This window comes from Pristiophorus japonicus, chromosome 9 (genome assembly GCF_044704955.1).
Source record: "Pristiophorus japonicus isolate sPriJap1 chromosome 9, sPriJap1.hap1, whole genome shotgun sequence".
Taxonomy (NCBI): Eukaryota; Metazoa; Chordata; class Chondrichthyes; family Pristiophoridae; genus Pristiophorus; species Pristiophorus japonicus.
The window spans coordinates 205,416,177-205,442,979 of NC_091985.1; the positions used below are offsets into that span (position 1 = coordinate 205,416,177).

The 26,803-nt window shown below is 45.9% G+C and overlaps 1 protein-coding gene and 1 long non-coding RNA gene across 4 annotated transcripts in view; one reads left to right on the plus strand and one right to left on the minus strand.

Moving 5' to 3' along the window:
* Positions 1-26,803, minus strand: part of LOC139273551 (zinc finger protein 84-like) — a 58,468-nt gene that overhangs the window by 29,554 nt on the left and 2,111 nt on the right. Inside the window, exons 2-3 of the mRNA XM_070890501.1 lie at positions 13,937-14,125; positions 1,033-2,278 (exon numbers count right to left, since the gene is read on the minus strand). Coding sequence (XP_070746602.1) covers positions 1,033-1,942 — 910 coding nt within the window. The 5' untranslated portion in view covers positions 1,943-2,278; positions 13,937-14,125. The remainder of the gene's footprint in view (positions 1-1,032; positions 2,279-13,936; positions 14,126-26,803) is intronic.
* LOC139273559 (uncharacterized) overlaps positions 1-26,803 on the plus strand; it is a 61,411-nt gene that overhangs the window by 1,600 nt on the left and 33,008 nt on the right. For all 3 annotated transcript variants that reach the window (XR_011595199.1, XR_011595198.1, XR_011595197.1), the window contains exons 2-3: positions 626-688; positions 18,649-18,824. This is a non-coding gene — a long non-coding RNA (uncharacterized lncRNA). The remainder of the gene's footprint in view (positions 1-625; positions 689-18,648; positions 18,825-26,803) is intronic.

Here is a 26,803-nt window from a genome sequence, read left to right on the forward strand (position 1 = left end):
TTAGCCTCAGTATTACAGGTTTCATTTACAGGCTGGTGAGAGAAATAGTTCATACTGACACCGAGCTGTGTGATTGGTTCAGTCTGTATGTGACTGACGGGCTCTTTTAAATTTGAGTGGTCATGTATTCGAATTCCCCGTAACTCTAATGGTGGATATAAAAGAGAGATGTGTTCAAATCAAAGAGTCTCCTTGGAGATTCTCAGAGAAGTAACGGGTCAGCTTAAAACTCTGAAAAAGAGAAATTTTTTTAGAAGTTTCCAATCAGCAGTTTTTGACCGATATTGACTCCCACAGGGATGGAGAATTCTACAATAAGAAAGAACTGGTCATCATTTGAAAGGTATTAAAGGATTCGAGGGGCTCTTACATTTGGGCTCTTTATTTTGTTTACTCGAGGAGTTAGACAACAGACTTCCTGCTGTCAATAAGGAGTTGGATTATTGGACCATGATGTATTTACTTGTTCATATTTTGTTAAATACATTTGCTGAGTGGATTTAAATTCAAGATGAGGTTTGCAGGCATGATGATTTATTCACACATCGAAGGTGAGAGAAATGCTGTGGGGCACATGCTAAGTCCAGTAGCTGAACGTGATTAACAAACTGTGTTTTGTGTTTAGTGATCCCGGGCATGTTACCGAGCCCGTCCCTGGATACCAAGGCAAGGAGAGGCACTCTGGAAGGTAGGGGGAGCTGGGACTTGTCTATGAGAGGAACGAACAGATTTGAGAACTGAAATAATCTAGAATTAGAAAGGAGAAAATGCCCAAAATGGAGCAGTCAGTAACAGGACATCAATTAGTCTCCTCTTATCTTGGAACATTAAATATCGACACTGTTTTATTTGAAATATCAAAATATTAAACAGCAGCCCAGTTACAGGGGTTATTAACATCAGCAGAAACAAACCCCAACTGTCAGAATGAACATGGTTCAGCCGGGATGTGATTAACAGCAGCAATAATAGTAGACTCCCACCCCTGCAGTCACTTGTGAACTTGCTGGTGTGTCAGCAGGATGGATGAATGAGTGAATCTCTTCCCACACTCAGAGCAGGTGAATGGGCTCTCCGTGGTGTGAACTTGCTGGTGCGATAGAAGGTTAAATGAACTAATGAAACTCTTTCCACACTCAGAGCAGGTGAACGGTCTCTCCCCAGTGTGAATACGCTGGTGCGTTAGAAGGTTGGATGAACTAATAAATCCCTTCCCACACTCCAAACAGGTGAATGGCCTCTCCCCAGTGTGAACTCGGTGGTGTTTCAACAGACTGGATGACGGAGTGAATCCCTTCCCACACTCAGAGCAGGTGAACGGTCTATCCCCAATGTGAACTCGCTGGTGCTTTAGCAGGTTGGATGACAAATTGATTCCCTTCCCACACTCACAGGTGAACTGTCTCTCTGTAGTGTGAGCTCCCTGGTTTGTCAGCAGGTGGGATAACTGAGTGAATCCCTTCCCACACTCAGAGCAGGTGAAAGGCCTCTTCCCAGTGTGAATACGTTGGTGCTTTAGAAGGTTGGATGACTGAGCGAATCCCTTCCCACACCCAGAGCAGGTGAATGGCCTTTCCCCAGTGTGAACTTGCTGGTGTGTCAGCAGGTTGGATGACTGAGTGAAATGCTTCCCACAGTCAGAGCAGATGAACGGCCTCTCCCCAGTGTGAACTCGCTGGTGTGTCAGCAGGGTTGATGATGAAGGGAATCCCTTTCCACACATGGAGCAAGTGAATGGGCTCGCCCCAGTGTGAACTTGTTGGTGTGTCAGCAGATGGGATGACCGAGTGAATCCCTTCCCACACATGGGGCAGGTGAACGGTCTCTCCCCGGTGTGACTGCGTCGATGAGTTTCCAGCTCAGACGGGTAACTGAATCCCTTTCCACAGTCCCCACATTTCCACGGTTTCTCCGTGGTGCAGGTGTCCTTGTGACTCTCCATGGTTGGATGATCAGTTGAAGCCTCGTCCACACACACAACACGTGTAATGGTTTCTCCGTGCTGTGAATGGTGCGATGTTTTTTCAGGTTGTGTAACTGGTTAAAGCTCTTTCCACAGTCAGTGCACTGGAACACTCACACGGGTGTGTGTGTCTCGGTGCTTCTCTAGTCACGCCGATTTGTGAAATCTTTTCTTAAAGACAGAACAAGCAAATAATTCTCCTGCCATATTCAAAGGCCGATGATATTCAGGTCCGGAGGAATCAAGTGACTCTGTCAGATCTTGATGTGATGTTTGGTTTTTGTTTCCTGTCTGAAAATCTCCCCTTCTAATACTCTGTAAAAGGAGATTACAGAACTCATCACTAAGTACAGAACAGACAATTCTAGTTTCTATGGAACATTCTTTCCTCTCTTGTTTCCCCAAAGCTGCAAATCCCCGTTCCGCACTCTCCCTCCTCCCTGTGCTGAAAGCCAAACACATCGCATGTCTCAAGACAGTTTGTCCTCCGCTCCCAGTTTTCACCACCAACTCTGGCTGGGTGCAGTTTTACACTCACTGGTTCCCCTCCCTCTCCTCCCCTGAAAGTGCTGACTCTGGTTGGGTGTAGTTCTATACTCACTGGTTCCCCTTCCTCTCCTCCCCTGAAAGTGCTGACTCTGGCGGGTTTCAGTTCGACACTCACTGGTTCCTCTCCCTCTCCTCCCCTGAAAGTGCTGACTCTGGCAGGTTTCAGTTCGACACTCACTGGTTCCCCTCCCTCTCCTTCCCTGAAGGTGCTGACTCTGGCGGGTTTCAGTTCGACACTCACTGGTTCCCCTCCCTCTCCTTCCCTGAAGGTGCTGACTCTGGCAGGTTTCAGTTCGACACTCACTGGTTCCCCTCCCTCTCCTTCCCTGAAGGTGCTGACTCTGGCTGGGTTCAGTTCTACACTCACTGGTTCCCCTCCCTCTCTCCCCTGAAGGTGCTGACTCTGGCAGGTTTCAGTTCTACATTCACTGGTTCCCCTCCCTCTCTCCCCTGAAGGTGCTGACTCTGGCAGGTTTCAGTGCTACACTCACTAGTTCCCCTCCCTCTCCTCCCCTGAAGGTGATGACTCTGGCAGGTTTCAGTTCTACACTCACTGGTTCCCCTTCCTCTCCTCCCCTGAAGGTGCTGACTCTGGCAGGTTTCAGTTCTACACTCACTGGTAACCTGAAATATAACAGAAAATAATGGAAATACTCAGGCAACATCTGTAGAGATAGAAATTAGAGTTAAGGTATCAGGTCACTTTCCTTTCATCAGAACTGGAAAATAGGAGCAGGGGTCGGCCCTCCGGCCCCTCGAGCCTGCTCCGCCATTCAATAAGATCATGGCTGATCATCAACCTCAACTCCACTTTCCCGCCCCATCTCCCTATCTCTTGATTCCTTGAGACTCCAAAAATCTATCTATCTCAGTCATGAATATAAGTTTTAAATAAGTGCAGAGGCAGGGAAAGGGGAGGAAAGACAGGAGTGATTAAATGACAAAAGGGATGATGGAGCAAGGCAAAAGGAGATGGTGATGGGACAAGAAACAAAAGATGGGTCTGGAGGAGGTGTAAATGGCAATAGGAGATCATTACCAACAGCTGCTGTACTAAACAATGGGAGCAGTGGTTATGGTGAAATTGTGGAAATCAATGTTGAGTCCGGAAGATGAAATTCTGTGCCTCGAGCTTTATTAGAACAGTGGAGGAGGCCGAGGACAGCGAGGTCAGAGTGGGAGTGGTCCGGAGAATTTCAGTAACAAGCGATCGGAAACTCAGAGTCATGCTTGCGACTGAACGAAGGTATTCCGCGATGCGATCACCCAATCTGCATTTGGTCTCTCCAATGTCGAGGACACTGCATCACGAGCAGCGAATACAGTATACTAAATTCAAAGTAGTACAATAAATCGTTGTTTCACCTGGAAGGAGTGTCTGTGGCCCTGACGGTGGGAAGGGAGGAGGTGAAAGGGCAGGTGTTGTATTTCCGATTTTAAAGTAGGAAATGAGGCAATTAATTTGTGCACAGAAAGCTCCCACAAACAGCAATGAACAGATAACGTATTTTAGTGATGTTGATTGAGGGATATATATTGGCCAGGACACCGAGGTAACTCCCCTGCTCTTCTTCGATATAGTGCCATGGGATCTTTTAAATCTACTCTAGTTGCAGCCGGGTCCTCGGTTTAACGTCGCATCACAAGAGACGACACCTCTGACAGTGCAGTGCTGCACTGGAGTGCCAGCCTGGATTTTTGTGCTCAAGTCTCTGGAGTGGGACTTAAGCAGCTCTGAGAACAAGGGGATCTAAATCTGGACCCATCTGTTACAATTCTATGGGCTGTGAACTGTCTCCCCGGCATTTACCAGCGCCTTCAGGAGAGATGCTGAGAAAGCCACTGTGTGCAGAGTGAGAACAAAATCAATGAGTCAATGATTTTCTCTCCCGGTCACTGGGACCCTGAAGCCCCGCCCACTCTTTGTTGCTTTACAAATATGGACAAAGAAGTTCCTTTGAACCATCCCGTAATATAACTATATCACATAAGATGTGAAATCAGTTATTTTCTGCATAATTTATCTTTTTTGATCCGATTTCATAAAAATCCTCCACACACATTGCATATGACAGGGGACAAGAGAGAGAGAGGGAAACCAGTCTCCATTTCTCCTTCATTTACAGACCCTCCCTGGTCTGTCACCAATTCTCCTTCATTTACAGATGCTCCCTGACCAATCACCAATTCTCCTTCATTTACAGACACTCCCTGACCATTCACCATTTCTCCCTCAATGACAGATGCTCCCTGACCAATCAGCAATTCGCCTTCATTTACAGACCGGTCTGTCACCATTTCTCCTTCATTTACAGATGCTCCCTGACCACTCCATGTTTCTGCTTCATTTGCAGACGCTCCCTGACGAGTCACCGCTTTGTGGACCTTTCTGTTGTGGCTTTCAACAATAAAAACCCTGTGGGGTGGAGCAAACATTGCAACATTTGGTAGTGAAATGGATTAGTGCAGGACAGACAGCAGGGATTATTTGAGGAAATAACACAGTGCAGTGAGAAAGGAAATGCAGGGGATGTTGTGTAGATGGATTGTCAAAGGGTGTTTGATAAGGTGCCGGACAGGAGGCTTGTTGATCAAATCACGGTATTAAAGGGAATGGGGCAGCGTGGAGAGGATGTTGGGTAAAGGGCAGAAAACAGAGAGTAGTGGTTAATGGAGGTTTTTCAGAGTGGAGGAATGTAAACAGTGGTGTCCCCAGGGTCAGTATTGGGACCATTGCTCTGCTCAATGTAGAGAAATGATCTGGGCTTGGATATATGGGGCACACGATCAAAATCTCCAGAGGAGACCAAAAAAGGGACGATGGCCAACTGTGAAATGACTAAGTAGTTTCAGTATGAATACACAGGTTAGTAAATAGGGTGGGTAGATGTCAGATGAAATGTAACCGAGATAAATGTGAGGTGATATTTCTTTGTCCCAAAATGTGTGAGGAAAAGTACATTAAATGGTAAAAATGTAAAAGCAGTAGAGAAGCAGAAAAGGAAAGGGGTGTTAGATTCTAGCTAATGCCTTGTAACATCGGTGGTATGAGACGTGAATTGGCTAGAATAGACTGGCAAATGATACTTAAAGGGTTGGTGGTGGATAGGCAATGGCAAACATTTAAAGATCACATGGATGAACTTCAACAATTGTATATCCCTGTCTGGAGTAAAAATAAAACGGGGAAGGTGGCTCAACCGTGGCTAACAAGGGAAATTAGGGACAGTGTTAAGTCCAAGGAAGAGGCATATGAATTGGCCAGAAAAAGCAGCAAACCTGAGGACTAAGAGAAATTTAGAATCCAGCAGAGGAGGACAAAGTGTTTAATTCGGAGGGGGAAAATAGAGTATAAGAGGAAGCTTGCTGAGAACATAAAAACTGACTGCAAAAGCTTCTATAGATATGTGAAGAGAAAGAGATTAGTGAAGACAAATGTAGGTCCCTTGCAGTCAGAATCAGGTGAATTTATAATGGGGAACAAAGAAATGGTGGACCAATTGAACAAATACTTTGGCACTGTCTTCACGAAGGAAGACTCGAATAACCTTCCGAAAATACTAGGGGACCGAGGATCTAGCGAGAAGGAGGAACTGAAGGAAATTATTATTAGTCAGGAAATTGTGTTAGGGAAATTGATGGGATTGAAGGCTGATAAATCCCCACGGCCTGATAGTCTGCAGCCCAGAGTACTTAAAGAAGTGGCCTTAGAAATAGTGGATGCATTGGTGATCGTTTTCTAACAGTCTGTCGACTCTGGATCAGTTCCTATGGACTGGAGGGTAGCTAATGTAACACCAATTTTTAAAAAAGGAGGGAGAGAGAAAACGGGGAATTATAGACCGGTTAGCCTGACATCGGTAGTGGGGAAAATGCTGGAATCAATTATTAAAGATGAAATAGCAGCGCATTTGGAAAGGATTGACAGGATCAGTCCAAGTCAGCATGGATTTATGAAAGGAAATCATGCTTGACAAATCTTCTATAATTTTTTGAGGATGTAACTAGTAGAGTGGACAAGGGAGAACCAGTGGATGTGGTGTATTTGGACTTTCAAAAAGCTTTTGACAAGGTCCAACACAAGAGATTGGTGTGCAAAATTAAAGCACATGATATTGGGGGTAATGTATTGACGTGGATAGAGAACTGGTTGGCAGACAGCAAGCAGAAAGTCGGGATAATCGGGTCCTTTTCAGAATGGCAGGCTGTGATTAGTGGGGTACCATAGGGCTCAGTGCTGGAATCCCAGCTATTTACAATATACATCAATGATTTAGATGAAGGAATTGAGTGTAATATCTCCAAGTTTGCAGATGACACTAAGCTGGGTGGCTGTGTGAGCTGTGAGGAGGATGCTAAGAGGCTGCAGGGTGACTTGGACAGGTTAGGTGAGTGGGCAAATGCATGGCAGATGCAGTATAATGTGGATAAATGTGAGGTTATCCACTTAGGTGGCAAAAACATGAAGGCAGATTATTATCTGAATGGCGGGCAGATTAGGGAAAGGGGAGGTGCAACGAGACCTGGGTGTCATGGTACATCAGTCATTGAACGTTGGCATGCAGGTACAGCAGGCGGTGAAGAAGGCAAATGGCATGTTGGCCTTCATAGCTAGGGGATTTGAGTACAGGAGCAGGGAGGTCTTACTGCAGTTGTACAGAGCCTTGGTGAGGCCACACCTAGAATATTGTGTTCAGTTTTGGTCTCCTAATCTGAGGAAGTACGTTCTTGCTATTGAGGGAGTGCAGCGAAGGTTCACCAGACTGATTCCCGGGATGGCAGGACTGACATATGAGAAGAGACTGGATCGACTGGGCCCGTATTCACTGTAGTTTAGAAGAATGAGAGGGGGATCTCATAGAAACATATAAAATTCTGACCGTTAGATGCAGGAAGAAAGTTCCCAATGTTGGGGAAGTCTAGAATCAGGGGTCACAGAGTAAGACTAAGGGGTAAGCCATTTAGGACCAAGATGAGGAAAAACTTCTTCACTCAGAGAATTGTGAACCTGTGGAATTCTCTACCGCATAGAGTTGTTGATGTCAGTTCGTTAGATATATTCAAGAAGGAGTTTGATATGGCCCTTATGGCTAAAGGGATCAAGGGGTATGGAGAGAAAGCAGGAAAGGGGTACTGAGGTGAATGATCAGCCATGATCTTATTGGTGCAGGCTCGAAGGGCCGAATGGCCTACTCCTGCACCTATTTTTTATGTTTCTATGTTTCCAGACTCCCACCACCCTTTGGGTAAATAAATTTCCCCTCAATACTTCCATGCAATTACTTTAAATCTGGCCCTCTGGTTGTTGAACCCTCTGCCAAGGAACACAGGTCCTTTCTATCCACTCTATCCAGGCCCCTCATAATCTTATACACCTCAATCAGGTCTCCCCTCAGCCTGCTCTGTCCCAAAGAAAACAGACCTAGACTATCCAATCTTACCTCATAGCCAAAGTTCTACAGACCAGGCAACAATCTGGTAAATTTCCTCTGCACCCTTTCCTGTAATATGGTGACCAGAACTGCATACAGTACTCCAGCTGCAGCCTAACCAGTGTTTTATGCAGTTCAAGCATACGTCCTTGCCTCTTGTATTCCAGGCCTCGACTGATAAAGGTAAGTATTCCACATGCCTTCTTAATCACCTTATCTACCTGGCCTGCTACCTTCAGGGATCTGTGAACCTGCACTCCAAGGTCCATTTGTTCCTCTACATCTTTCAATGCTGTACCAGTTAATGTGTATTCCTTTGTCTTGTTAGACCTCCCCAAATGCATTACCTCGCACTTCTCCGGATTGAATTCCATTTGTCACTGTTCTGCAGCTTTCTTAATTATCAACTACACAGCCTATTTTAGTGTCATCTGCAAACTTCTTAATCATATCCCCAACATTCAAGTCTAAGTCATTGATACATACCATAAAAAGCAAGGGACCCTGCACTGAGCCCTGCAGAATCTCACTGGATACAGCCTTCCAGTCACAAAAACAACCATCAACCATTACCCTTTGCTTCCTTCCTCTGAGCCAATTTTGGATCCAACTTGCCTCTTTACCTTGGATCCCATGGGCTTTTACTTTCGTAACCAGTCTGCCATGTGGGACCTGATCAAAAGATTTGCTAAAATTCATGTGCACGACAATATATGCACTGATCTCATCGACCCTTCTGGTTACCTCCTTGAAAAATTCAATCAAGTTAGTCAGGCACGACCTTCCCTTAACAAATCCATGCTGACTGTCCTTGATTAATCCATGTCTTTCCAAATGAAGATTTATTCTTTCCGTCAGGATTTTTTGCAATACTTTTCCCACCACTGAGGTTAGCTGACTGGCCTGTAATTACTTGGTCTATCCCTTTCTCCCTTTTTAAGCAAAGGTCTTGGTCGGCTGGCGCGGACACGATGGGCCAAAATGGCCTCCTTCCGTGCTGTACATTTTTATGATTCTATGAAAAAGTATCGTTTATTCCTACTCTGTTTTCTGTCCATTAACCAATCATCAATCCAAGATAATATATTACCCTTAATCCCATGAGATGTATTTTAGCCATATTATGTTAAAGGCAAAGAGGTTGTTTCCACTGGTCGGGAAGACTAGAACTAGGGGGCACAGCCTCAAAATACGGGGAAGCCAATTTAAAACCGAGTTGAAAAGGAATTTCTTCTCCCAGAGGGTTGTGAATCTGTGGAATTCTCTGCCCAAGGAAGCAGTTGAGGCTAGCTCATTGAATGTATTCAAGTCACAGATAGATAGATTTTTAACCAATAAGGGAATTAAGGGTTACGGGGAGAGGGCGGGTAAGTGGAGCTGAGTCCACGGCTAGATCAGTCATGATCTTATTGAATGGCGGAGCAGGCTCAAGGGGCTAGATGGCCTACTCCTGTTCCTAATTCTTAAGTTCTTATGTTATCTCTAAAACCTACAAGGGGTTCAGATACACAAATCTTTAAAAGTAGGAGGACAAGTTGATAAAGTGGTTAAAAAACACATGGGATCCTAGGTTTTATAAATAGGGCTGTGGAGTACAAAAGGGCAAAGGTCATGTAAACCTGTACAAATCATTGGTTGGACTGCAGTTCGAATATTGTGTCAGGTTTTGGGGATCTTACACCAGGAAGGATGTGGAGGCCATGGAGAGGGTGCAGAGAGATTCACTGAGACGATACCAGGGAAGAGAGGCTTTAGTTATCAGGGGAGATTGGAGAAACTGGGGCTCTTTTCATTAGAACAAAGGGTAATTGGAGATCTGAGGGAGGTGTTCAAAGTTTGATCAGGTAAATGAGGAAAAACTATTTCCACCAGTTGGAGAGTCAGTAACTCGAGGACATCAAATTCAAATCATCACCAAAAGGCTCAGACCCAGGGAGGAACTATCGAGCACACTGTACAACAATGTTTGGGACACTCACTGTCCCTCCGGATCTGTGTCCGGGGGAGGAACTGATGCGTTTTTCTTATCTTTGTGTTAAATGATGTTCACATCGAGGTGACAGATGTCAGTGCTGGGGAATGGGGTATTCTGAGATCATATTGTCTGCCTGAAGCACTCTGCAGTCAGGTACAGCATGGGTTAAATACAGAGTAAAGCTCCCTCTACACTGTCCCATCAAACAGTGCCAACCCATAATGAGCAGAGCTCAGGGAGGTTGGTTGCTAGGCACTGCAGTGATGTCATAAACAGGGCCATTCAGCCCAGCTGGTCCTCTCCTTGTCCCTTTAAAGGTGGAGAGCTGGGACATCCTGTCTCAACACACATCCCGCCCTGTTCATACAGAGAATCCCCGGGGAAGGCCCAGGGCCCAGAGTGTGGAACACAACCAAGGGGGAAAGAGGAGGAGAGAAGAGGAGGTAAATGAAGGAGTTGGGACTGAGGGCCACCAAGCTGAAGTTTTAGAGGAAGAGTGAGTTCAGTAGTTTAAGATCCAGGGAGAGAACAAGGCACATTGCACAAATTGCTACTATTTTACCCTTCTCTTCACTCTACCCCTGAAGGTGCTGACTCTGGCTGGGTTCGGTTCTACACTCACTGAATCCCCTCCCTCTCCTCCCCTAAAGGTGCTGACTCTGGCTGGGTTCAGTTCTGCACTCACTGGTTCCCCTCCCTCTCCTCCCCTGAAGGTGCTGACTCTGGCTGGGTTCAGTTCTACACTCACCAGTTTCTCTCTAATATGTGACCCATGTGCCCAATCTCCATGTGTGAACCTCGACAGTGAGTGTCGACAGGCTATTCCACTGTCCTCACCCGAGGCCTCATACGTGCATTTTCCAGCAGGGTCACTGATCCCTCCTCCCAATGGCTCAGTGGGTAAAGGTAGCGCCCAGTGTGACTGAGTCACATTAACAGGACAGACCCAGGTTTAATCCCGTCTGCATATCCTCACCACCTAATCCCCTGTAAAAGGAGTTTACAAATGTCATCACTGTAGGAACATAGGAACAGGAAAAGGCCATTCGGCCCCTTGAGCCTGTTCCGCCATTCAATTAAATCATGGCTGATCAGTATTTCAACTCCGTCTACCTGCCTTGGTTCCATCGCCCTTAATACCCTTGCCTAAGGAGAATCCATCAATCTCAGTTTTGTAATTTTCAATTATCTCCCAGCCTCAGTTTTATTGGGAACAGAGTTCTGGATTTCCACTATCCTTGAAGAATATAAGAGGATATGAAATAGGAGCAGGAGTGGGCCATGCGATCCCTTGAGCCTGCTCCGCCATTCAATAAGATCAAGTCTGATCTTGTATTTCAGCTCCACTTTCCCGCCCTATCCCCTTTTCCCTTGATTTCTTTAGTGTCCAAAAATCTATCGATCTCAGCCCTGAATATACTCAATGAGCATTTAGGGCAGAGAATTCCAAAGATTCACTACCCTCTGAATGAAGAAATTTCTCCTCATCTCGGTCATCTCTGGGCCTTAGCCTGAAACTGTGACCCCCTAGTTCTAGACTCTGAGCCAAGAGAAACAGCCTCTCAGCATTTGTGTGAGGAAGTGCTTCCTGACATCACCCTGAACGGCCTAGCTCTGATTTGAAGGTTATTTCCCCATGTTGTGGACTCCCTCACCACTCCTTAAGTGGTCTGCACAGAGCGGTCTTAAACGGAGTGCACTTAAACAGAATGGTTTATTTGGGAACTTGGAAAGAGTGGGAATTGGGAGAAGAGGGGGAAGGAGTTGCAGTTTTTTGCCCACACTGTTTGTAGTGTTTTGTGTTACAGGTAGATATTTAATGTCATTATCCATTATTAAATGCAGATCAAGTAAGAAGTCAAAGAACTAAACTGTAAACTAAGTTACTTAAATACAAATGTAATTACATTTAATTAAATAGAACAAGGTGATACAAGGCTGACAGTGCAGGTGGTGTGCCACAATTGCAGCATGTGGGAGTTTGTGAGAGCATTGTGATATCCCAGACAAACACCTTTGCAGGAAGTACCTGCATCTTGAGGAGTTTCAGCTCAGAGATGTTGAGCTGGAGTCTGAGGTGCAGATATTGCAGGGTATCCAGGAGGGGGAGAGTTATCTGGACACTTTGAAAAGGAATGTAGTTGTGGCAGGGGACAGTATAGTCAGAGGGATAGATACTGTTCTCTGCAGACGCGACCGGGATTTTTGACGGTTGTATTGCCTGCCTGGTGCCGGGGCTAAAGAATCTCCTCACGGCTGCAGAAGAACTTGGAGTGGGAAGGGGAGGATCAGTTGTCGTGGTCCATGTAGGAGCCAACGACATAGGTAGAACTAGGAATGAGGTTCTGCTGAAAGAGTTTCAGGAGTTGGGGTCCAAATTAAAAAGCATTTTCAGGTTGGCAGGCTGTAACTAGTGGGGTGCCGCAAGGATCAATGCTTGGGGCCTCAGCTATTCACAATATATATCAATGATTGGGATGAGGGGACCAAATGTAATATATCCAAGTTTGCTGATGAACAAGCTAGGTGGGAATGTAGTTGTGAGGAGGCTGCAAAGAGGCTTCAAGGGGATATAGACAGGCTACGTGAGTGGGAAAGAACATGGCAAGTGGAATATAATGTGGAGAAATGTGAGGTTATCCACTTTAGTAGGAAAAATAGAAAAGCGGAGTATTTTTTTAAATTGTGAGAGATTGGGAAATGTTGGTGATCGGGTGTCCTTGCATACAAATCACTGAAAGTTAACATGTAGGTACAGTAAGCAATTAAGAAAGGAAATGATATGTTGGCCTTTATTATACGGGGATTTGAGCATAAGAGCAAAGATGTCTTGCTGTAATTATATAGAGCCACGGTGAGACCACACCGAGAGTATTGTGTACAGTTTTGGTCTCCTTACCTAAGGAAGGATATACTTGCCACAGAGAGAGTTCAACAAAGGTTCACCAGACTGATTCCTGGGATAGGGGGATTGTCCTCTGAGGAGAGATTGAGTAGACTAGGCCTATATTTTCTAGAGTTTAGATGAAATGCAATCTCATTGAAACATACACAATTCTTACAGGACTTGACAGGGTAGATACAAGGAGGATGTTTCCCCCCTGGCTGGGGAGTCTAGAACCAGGGGTCACAGTCTCAGAATAAGGGGTCGGCCATTTCGGACTGCGATGAGAAGAAATGTCTTCACTCAGAGGGTGGTGAATCTTTGGAATTCTCTATTCTAGAGGTCTGTGGCGGCTCAGTCGTTGAGTATATTCAAGACAGAGATTGATAGATTTTTGAATATTAAAAGGAATCAAGGGATATGGGGACAGTGCAGGAAAGTGAAGTTGAGGCAGAGGATCTTATTGACTGGCGGAGCAGGCTCGAGGGGCTGAATGGCCAACTCCTGCTCTTATTTCTTGTGTCTTATCTCCTTATGGACCTGCCACATAAATACTGTGGCTACAAGAGCAGGTCAGAGGCTGGGTAATCTGCAGCGAGTGTCTTAACTCCTGACTCCCCAAAGCCTTTCCACCATCGACAAGGCACAAGTCAGGAGTGTGATGGAATACTCTCCATTTGCCTGGAAGAGTGCAGCTGCAACACTCAGAAGCTCAACATCCAGGACAAAGCAGCCCGCTTCATTGACACCCCATCCACCACCTTAAACATTCACTCCCACCACCACCAGCGCACCGTGGCTGCAGTGTGTACCATCTACAAGATGCACTGCAGCAACTCCCCAAGGCTTCTTCGACAGCAGCTGCCAAACCCACAACCTCTACCAGCTAGAAGGACACAGGCAGCAGGCACATGGGAACATCACCACCTCCACGTTCCCTTCCAAGCCACCAAGACACCATCCTGATGGGAATATATCACTGTTCCTTTATCGTCGCTGAGTCAAAATCCTGGAACTCCCTCACTAACAGCACTGTGAAAATACCTTCACCACGCGGACTACAGCAGTTCAAGAAGGCGGCTCACCATCACCTTCTCAAGGGAATTGTTTAACAGGGGTTCACACTGACTCACCTGACAGGCCGACTCAGGATCCACCCCTCAAGCACTGCGATTGGTTGTAGAACACGCTGCTCCCTGGGCCCTCCGGCCTCTGAGCTCTCTTCCTGTTGGTTCCCAGGGCAATCAATCACCACTCGCCAACATTATACTGCCAGATGAAGTTGAGGGGCTCAGAGGAAAAAATATAATGAGGCCGTGAATCTGAGTTAATAAATAAAATTAGAGAAGCATGATTAAATTTATAAACAAAACTATTTAAAGTCAAATCAAATGGATTGTTGCACTTAATATATTCCTTTTGGGCCAAGTGGAAAACTTGTGATGTGTGGGCTGTGCAGAGTGACTGTGCCCGGTTACACAGCGTGTCCCTGGCTCTCCGCTCCAAGTGCACATGTTTCAGCTCACATCCAACTGACTGGATAAACCTCGTCCGTCTAAACTCCATCACAGAAATATCAGCATTTGATGTTTGGTTATGCTAAACCTTTATAAAACACTGGTTAGGCCTCAGCTGACACATTGTGTTCAATTGTGGGCACCACACTTTCAGAAGGATGTCTATGCCTTAGAGAGGGTGCAGAAGAGATTTACTAGAATGGTACCAAGGATGAGGGACTTCAGTTATGTGGAGATACTGGAGAAGCTGCGGTTATTCTCCTTGGAGCAGAAAAGGTATAGAGGAGATTTGATAGAGTGTTCAAAATCATGAAGAGTTTTAATAGACTAAATAAGGCACAACACTTTCCAGTGGCAGAAGGTTTGGTAACATGAGGACACAGAGTTCAGGTGATTGGCAAAAGAAGCAGAGGCGACATGAGGAAACATTTTATAATCAGCGAGTTGTTGCAATCTGGAATGCACTGCCTGATAGGGTGGTGGAAGTAGATTCAATAGTAACTTTCAAAAGTGAATTGGATAAATACTAAAGGGACAATATTTGCAGAGTTATGGGGAAAGAGCAGGGGAGTGGAACAAACTGGATAGCTCTACCATAGAGCCAGCACAGGCATGATGGCCGAATGGCCTCCTGCGCTTTTTCATTCAATGAAAATGGCAGATGATCTTCCCAGAATGCTCCGACCACATATCGCCAGCATAACCAAGACTGCCTATTTCCACCTCCATAACATCGGCGGTATCCGCCCTTGCCTCAGCTCATTCTCTGCTGAAACCCTCATTCATTCCTCGGTTACCTCTAGACTTGACTATTCCGACACAGTCCTGGCTGGCCTTCCACATTCAACCCGACATAATCTTGAGCTCAGTCAAAACTCAGCAGCCCGTGTCCTAACTCGCACCAAGTCCCGCTCACCCATCACCCCTGTGCTCGCTGACCGACATTGGATCCCAGTTAAGCAACATCTCGATTTCAAGATTCTCATCCTTGTTTACAATTCCTTCCATAGCTAACCCCTCCCTATCTCTGTTATCTCCTCCAGCCCCACAACCCGCCCCGCCCCCAGCCCCACCATGTCTGCGCTCCTCTAATTCTGCCCTCTTGAGCATCCCTGATTATAATCACTCAACCATTGGTGGCTTGTCTTCTGTTGCCGAGGCCCCAAGCTCTGGAACTCACTGCCTAAACCGCTGTGCCTCTCTACCTCTCTTTCCTCCTTTAAGATGCTCCTTACAACCTACCTCTTTGACCAAGCTTTTGGTCACCTGCCCTAATTTCACCATATGTGGCTCAGTGTCACATTTTTTGAGAAAAGCAATATATTATATAATATAATACAAGATTACAAGATGTCGTTGGCAGGACCACACCGCGCATGGTCAGCACACGACCACACCGAGCATGGTCAGCACACGACCACACCGCACATGGTCAGCACACGACCACACCGCACATGGTCAGCACACGACCACACCGCACATGGTCAGCACACGACCACACCGCACATGGTCAGCACACGAACACACCGCACATGGTCAGCACACGAACACACCGAACATGGTCAGCACACGACCACACCGAGCATGGTCAGCACACGAACACACCGCACATGGTCAGCACACGAACACACCGAGCATGGTCAGCACACGACCACACCGCACATGGTCAGCACACGAACACACCGCATATGGTCAGCACACGACCACACCGCACATGGTCAGCACACGACCACACCGCACATGGTCAGCACACGAACACACCGAGCATGGTCAGCACACGAACACACCGCACATGGTCAGCACACGAACACACCGCACATGGTCAGCACACGAACACACCGCACATGGTCAGCACACGACCACACCGCGCATGGTCAGCACACGAACAGAACGCGCATGGTCAGCACACGACCACACCGCGCATGGTCAGCACACGACCACACCGCGCGTGGTCAGCACAAGACCACACCGCGCACGGTCAGCACACGACCACACCGCGCATGGTCAACACACGAACAGAACGCGCATGGTCAGCACACGACCACACCGCACATGGTCAGCACACGAACACACCGCGCGTGGTCAGCACACGAACACACCGCGCATGGTCAGCACAAGACCACACTGAGCATGGTCAGCACACGACCACACTGAGCATGGTCAGCACACGACCACACCGCACATGGTCAGCACACGACCACACCGCACATGGTCAGCACACGACCACACCGCACATGGTCAGCACACGACCACACTGAGCATGGTCAGCACACGACCACACCGCACATGGTCAGCACACAACCACATCGCGCATGGTCAGCACACGAACAGAACGCGCATGGTCAGCACACGACCACACCGAGCATGGTCAGCACACGACCACACTGAGCATGGTCAGCACACGACCACACCGCACATGGTCAGCACACAACCACATCGCGCATGGTCAGCACACGAACACACCGAGCATGGTCAGCACACGACCACACCGCACATGGTCAGCACACGACCACACCGCACATGGTCAGCACACGACCACACCGCACATGGTCAGCACACGACCACACCGCACATGGTCAGCACACGAACAGACCGCACATGGTCAGCACACGACCACACCGCACATGGTCAGCACACGACCACACCGAGCATGGTCAGCACACGACCACACCGAGCATGGTCAGCACACGACCACTCCCCCATCCATCCGGCTCGCTCTCGCCTGCGCGCTGGCGGCCTTTACCCGAGGCTCTGTGGCGGGCGGTGATTCTCCCGACCCGGAAGCTCTCCGGGCGGGGGAGTGACGTTTGCTTAACATCCGAATGCAAGCAGGGCCGAGCCGGAAAATCGACCCCCAAGAGTCCCGGGTGGCCCACCCTGGCCACGAGCCGATTCCGTTTGACCACAGCCACGTGATCCGCACAGCGCCACAGTGAGTGGGCGGTGCCTGGAGGACAGAGAGCGCGGCGGATCCTCCAACCAATCCGGGGGCCCAAGGGGCAAGGCTTCAGGGGAACTTCACTCAGCATCAGTGCCGCACCTGCCCTGGGAGTGTTTGATGGGACAGTGTAGAGGGAGCTTTATTCTGCCCATCGTGTCTGCGCCGGCCGACCAAGAGCTATCCAGCATAATCCCACTTTCCAGCTCTTGGTCCGTAGCCCTGTAGGTTACGCCACTTAAGTGCACATCCAAGTATTTTTTAAATGTGTTGAGGGTTTCTGCCTCTACCACCCTTTCAGGCAGTGAGTTCCAGACCCCTACCTCTCTGGGTGAAGAAATTTGCCCTCATATCTCCTCTAAATCTTCAACCAATTACTTTAAATCTGTGTCGCCTGATTGTTGAGCCCCTCCGCCAAGGGAAACATATCCTTCCTATCCACTCTATCCAGGCCCCTCATAATTTTATACACCTCAATCAGGTCTCCCCTCAGCCTCCTCTATTCTGAAAAAAACAGACCCAGCATGTCCAATCTTTTCTCATAGCCAAAATTCTCCAGTCCAGGTAACATTCTTGTCAATCTTCTCTGCACCTGTTCCAGTGCAATCACATCTTTCCTGTAATGTGGTGATCAGAACTGCACACAGTATTCCAGCTGCAGCCTGACCAGTGTTTTATACAGTTCAAGCATAACCTCCTTGCTCTTGTATTCCATGCCTCGACTAATAAAGGCAAGTATTCCACATGCCTTCTTAACAATTTTATCTACCTGGCCTGCTACCTTCAGGGATCTGTGAACTTGCACTCCAAGGGCCCTTTGTTCCTGTACACTTTTCAGTGTCGTACCATTTGATGCGTACTGCCTTGCCTTGTTAGACTTCGCTGAAGTGGGGCTAATGAGCTCTGTTATAATTAAAGCATTAAGAATGGATCTCGGAATTAAAACGAGCTGACATAGGCTTTTGTAGTGGTCAAATTTACAAGGGTGTTTAAAAGGAAATGACATATCAGAATGATTAATTGTTACAAGCTGTGTAACCTGAGGACAATTACAGGATGCCCAATTACAGGAGGCCCAACTGTTGAACCACCGGAAACCCAGAGGGGCAGATAAACAGGGCAAGGGGTCAAAAGTGACACAATGGAAAAACTCCATCTGGTCAAGGCAAGAGAGATAAGATAACATTCCAATGTGCTAATGAACTTTTGGGACACAGTGAGGTTTATGGAAAAATACTGGAGATAGGCGTGGTCAGGATTCTACCTTTTACTTTGAGTGACAAGGGTTTTGACCATTCAAATCAAAGTATGTCTCATATATTGAATGTCTGGCCATTATAGGCTGAGGAACTGTATTAAAAACCCTGTGTTTTCTTTGTTCTGAGGACAGCTCAGCAACCGATTGACTGCAGACTTGTCTCTCCCTTGCAAGAAATTAAAGACTACTTGAATCTTCGAATCCAGACCTGGTGTTGAGTGTTAATTTTAAAAATTCCACTACAATTGGCGCTGCGAGCAGGATCTCAAACAGGCGGCGGACACCAGCTGATGGAAGCCATGTCAAAGGTGTGAGTATGCTTTAATTACAACGCACAGTTAGGACAAGGGCAGAAATCTGTCTGATGTCAACTGCCTGAAAGATCTGAATCTGCAGATCTGGCCGAGACTTCAAGTAGTCAGCGGAAGATCTCAGGTGAAACAATTATGATTGGTTATGTAGAAGTGTGACTGTGTAACGTTGCGATTGATAATTGATAAGATTGCAAGTAATAGTCTCACTCATGAGGAGTAAGTAAGGGACGTACTGCTGACAACCAATAAGGTTGCAAGTATTAGTCTCACTCAGGGCAGGTAAGTAAGGGACGTACCGCTTACCACCAATAAGGTTGCAAGTAATGGTCTCACTCGTGAGGAGTAAGTAAGTAACATAGAAACATAGAAAATAGGTGCAGGAGTAGGCCATTTGGCCCTTTGGGCTTGCACCACCATTCAATATGATCATGGCTGATCATGCAACTTCAGTACCCCATTCCTGATTTCTCTCCATACCCCTGATCCCTTTAGCCGTAAAGGCCATATCTAACTCCCTTTTGAAAATATCTAATGAACTGGCCTCAACAACTTTCTGTGGTATAGAATTTCACAGGTTTACAATTCTCTGAGTGAAGAAGTTTCTCCTCATTTCGGTCCTAAATGGCTTGCCCCTTATCCTTATACTGTGACCCCTGGTTCTGGACTTCCCCAACATCTGGAACATTCTTACTGCATCTAACCTGTCCAATCCCATCAGAATTGTAATATGTTTCTATGAGATCCCCTCTCATTCTTCTAAATTCCAGTGAATATAAGCCTAGGGATGTACCAATAGGTTACAAGTATTAGTCTCACTCAGGCACGTACCACTGATAACCTATAGCCATGGGAAGTGAGAAACTCGAGTGGGGACCAGGAATCCCTGACACAGTACCTAGCAGACAAAAATTAAAAACTAATTGAAATAATGATTAAACAAAATTGGAAACCAGACGACCCACCCGCTGAACAAAGAAAATGGTTGGAGTCGGAAAAGAAACAAAAGGAGGAGGAAGCCCTCGTTTTAGTCACTCACATGTATTATCAATTAAGTAAATGGCCCAGACTATTGACTGAGAAAGTGACGAAATAAACTGACAGTAGATGTGATGATGACAGCATCCATCAGGACACACAAAAAGGAACAAGAGTTATAACAGACTTCGGGTGTTCTACCCCCGCCAGCAGCCCCCATCAATTAGAAACGTGGGGGGTGGGGAGAGCGGGGGTAGGACACCCGAAGTCTGTTATAACTGTAACAGTCTGACAAATGTGGTGGAAATGTAGAGCGAGAGAGGCTCTTTGTAATGCAAAAAAATGAGGGGTCGAAGTTAGTTGCTATGGCAACCGTTTCAACAAAAAAAAAGCAGGAAGCAATTCTAAAAGGAGATGTTCAGTGGGAATCCAAACCATGAATTGTAGGCATTTAACAGCAAAAAGTGCTAAAATCTACAGCGGCAACAGATTATGGTGCAGATTATAAAACTAACATTAAATGGTACGACACTGAAAAGTGTAGAGGAGCAAAGGGACCTTGGAGTGTAGGTCCACCGACCCCTGAAGCTAGCAGGCTAGGTAGATAAGGTGGTTAAGAAGGCATATGGAATACTTGCCTTTATTAGTCACGGCATGGAATACAGGAGCAGAGACGTCATGCTTGAACTGTAGAAAACTAGTTGGGCCACCACATTACAGGAAAAATGTGATTGCATTGAAGAGTGCAGAGGAGATTGACAAGAATGTTGCCTGGACTGGAGAATTTGGCTGTGCAGAAAGATTAGAGATGCTGGGTCTCTTTTCTTTGGAATAGAGGAGGCCTGAGGGGAGAATTTATTGAGGTGTATAAAATTAGGTGGGGCCGAGATAGAGTGATAGGAAGGTCCTGTTTCCCTTGGCGGAGAGGTCAACAAGCAAAGAGCATAGGTTTAAAGTAATTGAAGGGAGGTTTAGAGGAGATATGATAGGGATCAGAAAATGAAAATTGATTTAAGGAATAATGGATAACTAGTTATGACCGAATCAAAAGGAGAAAAGGGAAGATCATGTTTCTTTCTTACTGTTCGTGTTTTTCTTTGATGTTTCAGCAAAGTTTTAAGAAAACATGTTTGGCTGTGGCTCCTCCCCCTTTTCCAAGTGGCATTGGGAAGTTTAATATTGGAGTTGCTGAGATTAATTAACCTATTAAAAACCAGACTTTTATTATGGCCATGATCAAATTCTGGTTGATGTAAATTGTGTGGAGAGTTTTTAGTTCCGGACATAAGGCATTTCACATTAATAATTGGTATGATTTTTAAAAAATTTTGACCAATGTGTAACTGGGGAGAAAACGATGAAATACTATTATGTGCAAAGGTGTTTTACTGAATGTTAATTTTGAGAATAAAAACACGGAGACTTTATAAAAGTAAAATTTTTAACTGGAGAGTTTAAACTGACAAAGACTGCAGGCTGAAGTCGACAATGATTAATGGTGTCTGTGTTTGTCAGCTTTCGAAACAAAGGAAGTTAACTCTTCACAGGCAGCTGTGAACTGTTTTAACTCAGTGGGTAATACCTTTGAAACAGTATGATCCAAAGGGAAGTGGACAGGACACGGGAACTGGAAGAATCTCCTCGGGTCCCAGATTTAGAACTACCTCCTGTCCACAGACATACCTCGCAAACCCTGCCAATCTCACAGAGTAGTAAGAGACATATCGTGAATGGTCGAAGTAGGGAACGGCCGAGGGTATAGGATAGGGGTACATTTACAGCTGCATGGTAATCATACCGCTGTAACCGCCCATTATATCAAGGGGTGTAAGGACGGGAGCGCGGTTGTACAATCAGTAGTTTTTAAAAAAGACTCATCCAAAGGCTCCTTCTCCAACGAATAAACAGATTTGTGGGAAAAGCGAATTGTTTGTCATAAACACATCCCAGGGCCAACAAATGGGCTAATGGTAATCTCAACTCAGGTGATATTGTACCATGATGTGCATCACAAAGTGGCACCTGTAATATTGAATCTGACCAAAGTGGGACTACCTGGGTGGTGCAAGCCTAAAACAGCGCAGCTACATAGGAGAATGAGCAAGGGAGTTTGGAAAACAGCCAGTATAACCTGCACTGAATTCAGGGAGAGTGATGGGCTTGATCGTATCTTGTTAAGAATGATGCCGAGACTATTGGGGAGAATCATAACAGGAGGCAGTGAGGCCTGATTAATATGTTGCAACTGGTTTAATGCTAAAAGGGGGTAAACAAGATTATAGAAGGAGAACAAATAGTCTTCAACAAAACGGTTCGAAGTAATGTATGGATCTTGGTAAGTGGAACAAGCCCAAGGAAACCTGCAGCATATTGCAGAGGGAAAGCTCTCTTTCTGGGTAACTGATCAAGACCTAGGGCAATGTCCACTTATCAACTTACTAAGACTCTGTGCCAAGTCAGAAGGTTGGTACAGGTGTACCCGGTGGCACGAGTGTCATTTACAGGAACAGACTGACATCACCCTGTTAGAGATAGTAGGGTATTACTCAAGCATGCCGGAGAAAATTTAGTAGGATACAATGAACACGGAAAATTAACCCGGATGGATGGGATAACATGGAATTGCACCATGAAGGTAATTGCGGGACAGCATTTTCCTGTATGATCTGTATAAAGAGGGAAGGTGAATATTGTGTCAGCACCATACACCGGGAATACCAGTATGGTACCAACCTGACTTGTCCCATTGCGACAGGAACCTTTTGTATTACCCCAGTCCAAACTGTGAGATTTGGGGCGCGGGTTTCATTAAGTAATTATTTGCGAAGGTAATAAATATCATGAGAAAGGAGTTAAAAGTTTAGCTGCCAAAGGGAAGATATAATGAATTTGGATAGTTAATTGGGCCAATTGAGGACCAAGTACAAAGGGCATTAAGCGAAATGGGGACGAGAGAGTCACAACGGTTAGACGCTGAGGTGATACTTATGGAACATATGATCGAGATAGTCCGACAATGAACCATGAGACTGTGTGGTTTTTATGTTATCTATTGTCTATCAACAACCGACACACACTATTGGTATGCGACAAGGGTGGCAGCTGTTAACACATTTGACATAGCCAGTATAGACCAAGATGTTCAAGACTTAGCCCATCGCTTGAGAACCCTTTTGCGAAAGAAAAACGATCGGACTTCGCAGTTGTCAGAAATTGGGGACGAGGTCGCCAGAAAAATGCTGCAAATCGAGGAAATCCGAGAGCCTCATGCCCAAACTGTCAATAAGATAAGTGTGCGACTTAATGATCTAACCCAAGAAACACAAAGAACTTGTATGTGCAATGTACATAGAACATAGAAAATATGTGCAGGAGTAGGCCATGGCTGATCATTCACCTCAGTATCCCTTTCCCGCTTTCTCTTCACACCCCTTGATCCCTTTAGTCGTAAGGGCCACATGTAACACCCCTTTGAATATATCTAATGAACTGGCCTCAACAACTTTCTGTGGGAGAGAATTCCACAGGTTCACAATTCTCTGTGTGAAGAAGTTTCTCCTCATCTCAGTCCTAAATGGCTTACCCCTTATCCTTAGGCTGTGACCCCTGGTTCTGGTCTTCCCCAACGTCGGGAACATTCTTCCTACATCTAACCTGTCCAATCCCGTCAGAATTTTATATGTTTCGATGAGATCCCCTTTCATTTTTCTAAATTCCAGTGAATACAAGCCCAGTTGATCCAGTCTTTCTTGATAGGTCAGTCCCACCATCCCGAGAATCAGTCTGGTGAATCTTCGCTGCACTCCCTCAATAGCAAGAATGTCCTTCCTCAGATTAGGAGACCAAAACTGGACACAATATTAAAAGTGTGGTCTCACCAAGGCCCTGTACAACTGCAGTAAGACCTCCCTGCTCCTGTACTCAAATCCTCTCGCTATGAAGGCCAACATGCCATTTGCCTTCTTCACCGCCTGCTGTACCTGTATGCCAACTTTCAATGACTGATGTTCCATGACACCCAGGTCTTGTTGCAGCTCCCCTTTTCCTAATCTGTCACCATTCAGATAATAGTCTGTCTCTCTGTTTTTGCCACCAAAGTGGATAACGTCACATTTATCTACATTATACTGCATCTGCCATGCATTTGCCCACCCACCGAACCTGTCCAAGTCACCCTGCAGCCTCTTAGCATTCCCCTCACAACTCACACTGCCACCCAGCTTAGTGTCATCTGCAAACTTGGAGATATTACATTCAATTCCTTCGTCTAAATCATTAATGTATATTGTAAATAGCTGGAGTCCCAGCACTGAACCTTGCAGTACCCCACAAGTCACTGCCTGCCATTCTGAAAAGGACCCGTTTATTCCGACTCTTTCTTTTCTGTCTGCCAACCAGTTCTCTATCCACGTCAATACATTACCCCCAATACCATGTGCTTTAATTTTGCACACTAATCTCTTGTGTGGGACCTTGACAAAAGCCTTTTGAAAGTCCAAATACACCACATCCACTGGGTCTCCCTTATCCACTCTACTAGTTACATCCTCAAAAAATTGTAGAAGATTTGTCAAGCATGATTTCCCTTTCATAAATCCATGATGACTTGGACCTATCCTGTCACTGCTTTCCAAATGCGCTGCTATTACGTCTTTAATAATTGATTCCAATATTTTCCCCACTACCGATGTCAAGCTAACCCCTGTTTTCTCTCTCCCTCCTTTTTAAAAAAGTTGGCTTACATTAGCTACCCTCCAATCCATAGCAACTGATCCTGAGTCTATAGAATGTTGGAAAATGACCACCAATGTGTCCACTATTTCTCGGGCCACTTCCTTAAGTATTCTGGAATGCAGACTATCAGGCCCTGGGGATTTATCGGCCTTCAATCCCATCAATTTCCCAAACACAATTTCTTGACTAGTAAGGATTTCCTTCAGTTCCTCCTTCTCGCTAGACCCTCGGTCCCCTAGTATTTCCGGAAGGTTATTTGTGTCTTCCTTAGTGAAGACAGAACCAAAGTATTTGTTCAATTGATCTGCCATTTCTTTGTTCCCCATTATAATTTCACCTGATTCTGACTGCAAGGAACCTACATTTGTCTTCACTAATCTTTTTCTCTTCCTATATCTATAGAAGCTTTTGCAGTCAATTTTTATGTTCCCTGCAAGCTTACTCTCATACTCTATTTTCCCCCTCCTAATTAAACACTTTGTCCTCCTCTGCTGAATTCTAAATTTCTCCTAGTCCTCAGGTTTGCTGCTTTTTCTGGCTAATTTATATGCCTCTTCCTTGAATTTCACACTATCTCTAATTTCCCTTGTTAGCCACGGGTGAGCCACCTTCCCCATTTTATTTTTACACCAGACAGGGATGTACAATTGTTGAAGTTCATCCATGTGATCTTTAAAAGTCTGCCATTGCCTATCCACCGTCAGCCCTTTAAGTTTCATTCGCCAGTCTATCCTAGCCAATTCACGTCTCATACCATCGAAGTTACCTTTCTTTAAGTTCAGGACCCTAGTCTCTGAATTAACTGTGTCACTCTCTTTCTTAATGAAGAATTCTCCTGTATTATGGTCACTCTTCCCCAAGGGGTCTCGCACAACAAGACTGATAATTAATCCTCTCTCATTACACAACATCCAGTCTAGGATGGCCAGCTCTCTAGTTGGTTCCTCGACATATTGGGCTAGAAAACCATCCCTCCATGCACTCCAGGAAATCCTCCACCGTATTGCTACCAGTTTGGTTAGCCCAATCTATATGTAGATTAAAGTCACCCATGATAACTGCTGTACCTTTATTGCACTGTTTGATGCCATCCCCAACCTCACTACCACTGTTCGGTGGTCTGTACACTTCTCCCACTAGCGTATTCTGCCCTTTGGTGTTCCGCAGCTCCACCCATACAGATTCCGCATCATCCAAGCTAATGTCCTTCCTTACTATTGTGTTAATTTCCTTTTTAACCAGCAACACTACCCCATCTCCTTTTCCTTTCTGTCTATCCTTCCTGAATATTGATTATCCCTGGATGTTGAGTTCCCACCCTTGGTCACCCTGGAGCCATGTCTCCGTAATCCCAATTACATCATATCCGTTAACAGCTATCTGCGCAGTTAATTCATCCACCTTATTACGAATGCTCCTCGCACTGAGACACAGAGCCTTCAGGCTTGTTTTTTTAACACTCTTTGTCCTTTTAGAATTATGTTGTAATGTGGCCGCTTTTGATTTTTGCCTTTGATTTCTCTGCCCTCCACCTTTCCTTATCTCCTTTCTACTTTTTGCTTCCGCCTCCATTTTACTCCCATCTGTCTCCCTGCATAGATTCCCATCCCACTGCCTTATTAGTTTAAACCCTCCCCAACAGTACTAGGAAACAATCCCCCTGGGACATTGGTTCCAGTCCTGCCCAGGTGCAGACCGTCCAGTTTGTACTAGTCCCACCTTCCCCAGAACTGGTTCCAATGTCCCAGGAATTTGAATCCCTCCCTCTTGCACCATTCCTCAAGCCACGTATTCATCTTAACTATCCTGCTATTTCTACTCTGACTAGCATGTGGCCCTGGTAGCAATCCTGAGATTACAACTTTGAAGTCCACCTTTTAATTTAATTCCTAGCTCCCTAAATTCAGCTTGTAGGACCTCATCCCATTTTTTACCTATATCGTTGGTACCTATATGCACCACGACAACTGGCTGTTCACCCTCTCCCTCCAAAATGCCCGGCAGCCACTCCGATACATCCTTGACCCTTGCACCAGGGAGGCAACATACCATCCTGGAGTCTCGATTGCGGCCGCAGAAACGCCTATCTATTCCCCTTACAATAGAATCCCCTACCACTAAAGCTTGCCCACTCTTTTTCCTGCTCTCCTGTGCAGCAGCGCCATCCATGGTGCCATGAACTTGGCTGCTGCTGCCTTCCCCTGATGAGTCATCTCCCCCAACAGTATCCAAAACGGTATATCTGTTTTGGAGGGAGATGACCG